We start from the raw sequence: 8,497 nt of genomic DNA on the forward strand, positions 1-8,497 counted from the left end.
CCACAACGCCCGGCTATTTTTTGATTGCAGCCGTCATTATTGTTTGGCGGGTCCGGGCTGGGGATTCGAACCCGCCACCTTAGGTGTACGTGGCTGGCGCCTTAGCCGGTTGAGCTATAGGCGCCGAGCCTGCTATAAATTTCCTAATGTCAACTTTGAGTTTACTGATCTACAGTGTCTGAAATCTGTCTTTCCCATGCATTCAAATTATCATTTTTTTTTCCAAATTGGAAGGCTTCTGTTGCCTCTTTATTCCCTGTGTATCTTTAAAGACTGCCAATGGTAGAGTTGAGATCATATAATGATGAATAATAACTACATGTGAATATCTGGTGTGTACCAGACACAGTGTTGAATAGTATACATGCTGTTTATTCTGCTCAGTAGCCTTAGAAGTTTTACAGTTCTCATTATATTGACTGAGAAACTGAAGACCTTGTCTAAAGCAGTTTGCCCAAAATTATGTATTTGTGAAATGGTTTGAATAATCATCTATTTTAGTCCAGAGGTCTTTGCATTATAATTTCTTACCCACATTTGCGAGACTAGGTAGACTAAATCTGTTTATGTTGGGTTTGTTACCTCTTTTTACATTCTTTTTAAGAATTAGTATGCTTCTTGTTGAAGATAAAAGTAAAGTGTGGCACCTGTGGCTCAAAGGAGTAGGGTGCCGGCTCCATGTGCTTGAGGTAGCAGGTTCAAACCCAGCCCTGGCCAAAAACTGCAAAAAAAAAAAAAAAAAGTAAAATAGGGCATTTAGAGAGACACAGTTCTCTGTCATGTGCTGAATTGTATGCCTGTGAACTATATCCCATCTTTATTAAGCAGTGGGTCTGTCCTTATCTTGTTTTGAACTTAGTTTAAGAAATTTTTGCTGTTACTTTTAGTAAGACTGCAAAGAGAATCACGCATGTTATTTGTCTCTCTTGCTACAGCTGTTACTTCCTCATGAAGACTACCTGTTTATAAAATAGTATAAAATAATCTTGGGAACCTCATGGCCTCTTTTTCGATATCCTTATAGGTGCTGAAAATAGGTTGTCAATTGGAAACCTATTCTGAAAGTGGAAATCTACTCACTTTCAGAAATGATAGTTTCTTTGCTGCCAAAAGAAACTTTATGGCTCATGTAGTATTCCATGAGGTCCTTCCCTAATCTTCATTAAAGAAATATGTCAATTTAGGAAAAACGTATTTTAAGATCACCATAACTGTTTTGCTTTTCTTACACTTTTTTAGGTGATTTTCTGAAAACTTTAGAAGACCCGGATTTGAATGTAAGAAGAGTAGCTTTGGTCACATTCAATTCAGCAGCACACAACAAGCCATCGTTAATAAGGGATCTGTTGGATACTGTTCTTCCACATCTTTATAATGAAACAAAAGTTAGGAAGGAGCTTATCAGAGAGGTAACTTAGTTATAGTACACTGTTTATCTAAGTTTGTCTCTGCCTTTTAAGTATAATATATCCATACACTCTTTTTGTTTTAACAGGTAGAAATGGGTCCATTTAAACATACAGTTGATGATGGGCTGGATATTAGAAAGGCAGCTTTTGAGTGTATGTACACACTACTAGACAGTTGTCTTGATAGACTAGATATCTTTGAATTTCTAAATCATGTGGAAGATGGCTTGAAGGACCATTATGATATTAAGGTAAGATGTGTGTGCTTATTTATACAATATATGTATTTATTTTAGAAGAAGACTTTGCTATAGTGTCTTTCATCTTTCTACTCACATGTATAGGTGAGAAAAATTGGGTTGCCTGTCAGGATTGTAATAAGCATGTTACAAACTGGTATGCAGAGATAATGATGAGGCAGTGTCATGTGATATGCAGGAAAGATCTAGAATTCCTTTTATTGGAAGAGGAAATAGAAGTGAATGCAAAAGTCATAAGAAATGCTCTGTGCTTTATGAATAGTTCCTATATCTTTTCCCTCCAGAGAAGACTCCTAAGCTAGGCATGACCAGTTATGTCTATAATTCTAGCACTTTCAGAGGGAAAAGTAGGATTGCTTGAGAGCAGGAGTTTGAGACCAGCCTGGGCAATAGCGAGACCTTGCCTATACAAAAAACTTAAAAAAAAAAAAAACCCAGTTAGCTGGGTATGTTGGTGTGGGCTGTAGTCCCAGCTCCTCATGGAACTGAGGCTGAAGGATTGCTTCACCCTAAGAGTTAAAGGAAGTAGTGAGCTGTCATCATGCTGTAATCCAGGCAAGAGAACTAGACTTTGTCTCGAAAAGGGGGGGGGGGGATCTTACAGGTTTTGCTGTTTCAGGTATAAATCTGAGACATTTGGGGGCTGTCTTGACGTTGGACCTTAGCTCCTTACTACCCATGGAATGGATAATTTCCCAGCATTGTCTCCATTAAATCTCCTGGGCTTTCTTTTGGGCCAGTCTGAATGATAGCTATATGATTTACCTGTATAAGGGGTTTTTTGTTTTTCAATATAATATAGTGTATTTAACATTAGGAACTGTGTTAGATGACATCATGGAAGAACTCTTGAATACATACCAAGCAAGCGTTGTGGAGGCAGCTAGAGAGGTGACAGTGCTGCTTAGGTTTGCAGCATGAATTTTGCTTATAACTTGCCTATTTGCTCATCTTTGTGCTAAATGTGAATAATAAAGGGGTGGTCTGAAAAATAAAAAATACATCTTTGTGTCTTTTTTTACCTACTATTCCATTTAAGGCCTTTGGCCAAGTAGGGCAAAAGTGATGGCTGAGCAGTATAATTCAGCCACAGAACCAGAACCCCTGCTTTTATGCTTCCATATGTAGCAGTGACCTGATCTTCTCAGAATTCAATGAAGAGAGCCCCCAGAAAAGTAACAGGATGTACTTGATTAATTCTATGAGTTTGTAATCCATTTTAAGGAAAATGTTAAAATATTATGTAATCTGTGTTTTAGTTCAGTAACTTTCTCGTTTAGTGATTTTCAATTCTGTTGCACATAAGCTTTTTAGAAAATACTAAATCTATAGTACTATCCTGTCTGGTTCAGTATCACTCTGGGACTGGGCTGAGGAATGAGTGTGTTTCTGCAGCCCTGGGTGATACACAGCCAACACTGCAGACGACTCCTGTAGCTCTGTGTTCAAGGACCATTATAGATGAGAGCTCTCTAGCACTCATCTCTGATAAGGTTTGAGACAAGTCTGTGATTCTGAATGGCAGATAATGTTGAAAAGAAGCAAGCTAGTTATTTTCCTTATAAAAAGTATGTCAGGATTTAGTATTTTGTTTTTGGAAAATAATGTATAGATTTTGTGGTTTTTGTTCCTAATAGATGCTGACATTCTTAATGTTAGTCAGACTCTCCACTCTTTGTCCAAGTGCAGTGCTGCAGAGGTTGGACCGACTCGTTGAGCCTCTACGTGCCACATGCACAACAAAGGTGAGTGTGGCAGGTGCTGAGCTAGGTCACAGTAGCTGTCTTCAGAATTTCTACCAATTCTTTTCTCTAGTTTTCCTAAATTTTGCTAGCACCCTATGTAGCAATTTGTTTAAAAAGTTACCCAGTTGAATGTGGGTGTTTTCACAAAACATAGGACTATTGAATGCTGTTGTTAAGAAACGTTTGTTTATTGCAATAACAGTATATACTGATAAAGGATAAAATATGTTTAATTATGGTTGGAAGGGGAGTCACAGTGGACTTCTATAAAGGTGATGACATTTGAGATGAACCTTGAAGAATCAGGATTTCTTCTTTTAGACCAAGCAGGTGAAACAAGGTTTTTCACATGAGTAAAGGTGTAGAGATGTCACTGTGTGGTGTGTTTAAAGAATAGTGAATAAATAGGGTAGCTAGAAGAGTAGTTTCTTGGTGGGGGCCAAAGTGGGACTTGATAATCAGGTAAGGCTCTGAGTCCCATTCCTATTTCAACCAACATGTGGGCCTGGATTTTCTTTTTTTACAACAGGCTTTGTGTAAAATATTCCCTCAAAAAAATGGAAACAGCTACTTCTTAAAAAGTTTAAAAACAGCTGTGGTTAGATTATAATATCCCTTATGAACATGAGAAAGTAACTTTGCTTTTTATTTACCTAAAATTCCTATGTGAGTAAATTTTGTTCATGCATAGAAGAGCTGCCTTCTCTAGCATGTAATCTAAATTTACTTCATGTTAAAGGTAAAGGCAAACTCGGTAAAGCAGGAATTTGAAAAGCAAGATGAATTAAAGCGGTCTGCCATGAGAGCAGTAGCAGCGCTGCTGACCATTCCAGAAGCAGAGAAGAGTCCGCTGATGAGTGAATTCCAGTCCCAGATTAGTTCCAACCCTGAGCTGGCAGCCATCTTCGAAAGCATCCAGAAAGATTCGTCGTCTACTAACTTGGAATCAATGGACACTAGTTAAATGTTTGTTCCATACAGGGACCATGAGCACACGACCGTACAATGCACTGAATTGACAGGTTAATCATAAGACATGGGAAGAGAAGTGTCTAAAGCTTCAAAATGTTCCTCTTTTTTTTTTTTTTTTTCCCCTTCATGGAGACAATTTGTTTGGCTTTTCTTCCATTGTTGTTTTTGTAGCGTTTATGTCAGACATGTGTATCCATAATCCAGAGGTTGTAAAACCACTAATGTTTTAGTGGTTAGGGCAACAATTAAAATGGAAACTAAAAGGTAGGATTTATGGAGTATGGAGATAGGGTCCAGTATCTATTTACCCTGTAATGTTTAGGATTAAAATGTTAAAATTTTGTGACCATGAATTTCTTTCTTTTATAAATTTTCTCATTTAAAAATCAAAAATTCTACAAGAGAAAACCATGTTTTTTTTTCTTGTATAACTGTTTTCATGACATAAATTGATTCTTAGCTGGCAGATAAGAATATCCATAAGATTTGTTACATTGCAGAAGGTTTGGCAGTTTATAAAAAGAAAACCATTTTTTAAGTATGGGACTAATAATACCCCTGTTTCAAAACCCAATTTTGCATGAGCAAGTTCACAAATATGTATTGTCTGTAAAGCATGTGCAGATTATTCATAATACAAAAGTTAAAATAAGTATTAGTGCAATTTTCAGATATTTATTTTTGCACAGAAAACACATTTGGAGAGAGAGGGGAGTAAATTTTTGAAAGTTTGGTTTTCTTAACGCCAGTATGAATTTGCAGATGTTTTCAGCAAATCAAGTCACAAGAACAATTTGCCACTTTTTTCTATTATATATGTTCTTACACATTTAAAATGTGGATATTAAGTGCTCAGTTTTTCTCAGTTATTCACTTGTGTGTGTGTGTTCCACCCAGAAATTCTTAAAGACAGCTTTTTCTTTTCATTCCCTTTGGATGTCTGCATTCCTTATCAAAGAATACAGATACTGTGTAATGCTTTTGAATTTTATTTTAAGGAAATTCTGAAGCCGGCTATCACAGATTTGTTAGCTAATAATAGTATTTTCTTTTAGTTGAGTTAAATTTTTTCCCCATCTCTAGTAGATCTAATTTACATACTGTGTTAACTACTTTTCCTGGTTAAGGGGTCTGTGCTGGGGAACAAAGCTTTTGCAGTACCTTATAATTTTAACATATCCTTCAGTGAGCTCATTTCACATTGTAGCCTCTTCCTTCAAATTTGTGGTGCTCCTGTAACAGTAAGAACTAACTTCTGAAATAAAAGACATCTCCTAATGCTGTGCAAACATAGTTTACATGTATGAAAGGAGGCAGTTGTTAAATTGAGTGACCAATTTTAAGCAATCAGATATTTGAAAACTGCACCCTTTATTTTCGAAACTGTGAATTAGAAATAACTTCTGTATTACTTAACCTGCTTTAACATCAAGTATACAGTGATTTTAATTCATAACATACTGTGGTTATTAGATTAGCAGCTTGATTTCAAATGTTCAGGTCATAATGCAGAAGACATTGCTAATAATAAGGATTTTTGACTGGTTACATTGACTTGGAACTTTATATGAAGTTGGTGCCATTTCAAAATGTGGCAGGTGTTAATCTTATACTATACGTTGCATAAAACTGTAATAGAAATTTAGTTTGAGATGTCAGTATATTATGTACTATGCATTACCGTGGTATAGATGTTGTGGATATATTTAAGTATTTGGTTACATGGTTTCACAATAAATTACAATACTGCAGGCTCTAGGACTGAATAGGAGGCTGACATGCATATGTTGTGTGAATGTCTTAGTTAATTGCCTAAAGTGAAATCCAAATACTTCTCTTGCGTTGGATTTTTCTTTAGTCTGTTTTTTTTCTTCCATGATGCATGTTTAGTTTTGTTGAGTCTTTCAAGCCAACTCATTTTTCTAACATAGTTGAAATTCTTTTAGTACTGAAGAAATATAGAAACTGCTCTTTTATGGTTTTAGTGCTACCTGTATACACATATACGTAACAAAATAAGAAACAAAGAGGAATGCGTGGAATTTAAATGTTATGGCATACTGATGAACTCCATAGTTCTAGTGGTGATGTCCAGACACTGGAATGCAAGTGGAAGGTATGGAGTGGAAATATCCCTCTCCCTCCTGCTGCTTATTGGCAGTATTGGGACATTCTGCTTAGCAGTTCTCCATGTGTAGGTTACTTGGGAGGTCCAGAAAGTAATAATACAAAAACAAGCTGTTTATTAATTTTTGTGAGGACATTTAAATTAGTTTAGATTTACCTGATTTCTTTTAAAGGAAACCTCAACATGGATTGATTTTTGAAATTAGGTTATTTTATAAAAGAGGGCAGAAAGGAGGTTTCGTATGGCAGGGCCTAACCTAAAAGGATATTTATAAAGTCAGTAGTACTGAATGATTTTTTTAAATGATAGTCATATATTTTATTAATCATACCTGAAAGCTGCTTAACCATTAGGAATTAGTATTTTTAAATGCTAAGAGTATTGGTGATTTCATCAAATGTTTGAATATTTATGTAATTTTTATGTAACCACAGTCAAACAGATTGTCTTTTTTTTTATACTTTTCTTGAGTAAATAGTGAAGAAATAATATAGGGGCATATCTAATTATATCTAGCTCAGTCTCAAACACATGAATATGATTATACACGTATGGTCATGATTGAAGTTAAAAATGACGTGTACAAAATCCTCAGCTATTAAATCAGTTGTCATAAGCTTTGTAAGCTGCACTTAGTCACATGACAAAGTATATAGTAATGCTTTGTAAATTAATATTTTTTTTCTGCCCACATTTTTATGCTTAGTGTTTTGAAATTAAAGAGCTTAAAAATTTCAGCAAGTAAATTTTAGCTTGTAGTTCTATTTAAAATTGATCCTAATTTTTACACTGCTGCCATCCTAAATTCCTATCTGTTTTGAAATCTTATTAAATCATCTATGGAATAGAAAATGGATAATATAACACTTCATTTAGTGTTTGGAAAAAGATATTCTAGTTCTAACTGACTTTTCTAATTAAACATAAATTTCTTTGATATTTTTGGCTGCAAAAAGGGAACACAGTAGAAGTGTTTGGCCACAAGCTACCAAAAGCTCACCAGATAAGTCTTACGGAAATGCAAAATGAAATTGTGTATTTTCCTTTTCCAGTACAGTAAGTTGCTTGTTTTCCCATTAATATTGGAAAATATTTTGTAAACACTTGTGCCATAGTGTAGGGCAAGATTTTTCAGCAATATATTTTTGCTCTTTGTAACTTAGAAAGTTAGCTCTGAATTCAAAATGGGATTTGTTTTTCATAGGACATTTAAAAAGCCAACTTTAATTAAAATTACTGAGATGGGTCATGCAAATAGTTTCATTGTATTGGATCCTATAATGCCAGTATGTCAGATTTCAGAATGGCTTTTAGGAAACAGAAATGCCTAATTCTGTTATTGGAGTCCTAATATTCCAGCCTTTTCATATCTTTTGATTTTGATCTCCAGTAAGTATTGGTGATGATCTTGGCAAGTTCATTTTGCTGAGATCTTGGGAGAGAAAAAGCTTATATTACTAGAAATGAAAGTCTTTCCAGATTAGGGGGTATTAGAGGTAGTGTCTAGCCATTGTCAGTAACTAACGGTTTATGCGTATTGAGTGATTTTACTCAAGTGTTCTCACAAAAAACGTATTAAACAGTTGTACTTCAAAAGTGGTTATTTGTACAATACCATAGTAGCCCCATGTTTTAATAGTCTGTATTAATCCTATTACTCTGAAAAGCTATTTTACTTGTTTGACGGATATTTCCGTTTTAAACTAGATAAAAACCCAATGTTTACTTAGGTAAAGGCAGGTGAATGTGTGTGATGTTAGCTTACTGTAATGCTAGCATAGTTTTTGCCCCAAAGATCCACAAATGTGTATTTGCTTACAGTCATTACCCATACATGAACTAAGTTAGGCTTTCCTAAGAGGTCTGGAAATAAACTCCTGCTTCCTTATTCCAGAAATAAAATCGATGTTTTCCTCCAGAATTTATACTTTAGTAGATAAACTTATGTTTGTTATTTTAGATTAAGATCTTAGACCATGGCAC

At 35.1% G+C, this 8,497-nt stretch overlaps 1 protein-coding gene across 1 annotated transcript in view; it reads left to right on the top strand.

The window, feature by feature from the left end:
- Window positions 1–6,152, top strand: part of CAND1 (cullin associated and neddylation dissociated 1) — a 41,355-nt gene extending 35,203 nt beyond the window's left edge. The window contains exons 12-15 of the mRNA XM_003798538.3: window positions 1,240–1,409; window positions 1,496–1,660; window positions 3,307–3,414; window positions 4,154–6,152. Coding sequence (XP_003798586.1) covers window positions 1,240–1,409; window positions 1,496–1,660; window positions 3,307–3,414; window positions 4,154–4,378 — 668 coding nt within the window. The 3' untranslated portion in view covers window positions 4,379–6,152. The remainder of the gene's footprint in view (window positions 1–1,239; window positions 1,410–1,495; window positions 1,661–3,306; window positions 3,415–4,153) is intronic.
- Window positions 6,153–8,497: the final 2,345 nt, after the last annotated feature.

The sequence above is a fragment of the Otolemur garnettii genome, unplaced genomic scaffold (genome assembly GCF_000181295.1).
Source record: "Otolemur garnettii isolate 467f Iridium unplaced genomic scaffold, OtoGar3 scaffold00138, whole genome shotgun sequence".
Taxonomy (NCBI): domain Eukaryota; kingdom Metazoa; phylum Chordata; class Mammalia; order Primates; family Galagidae; genus Otolemur; species Otolemur garnettii.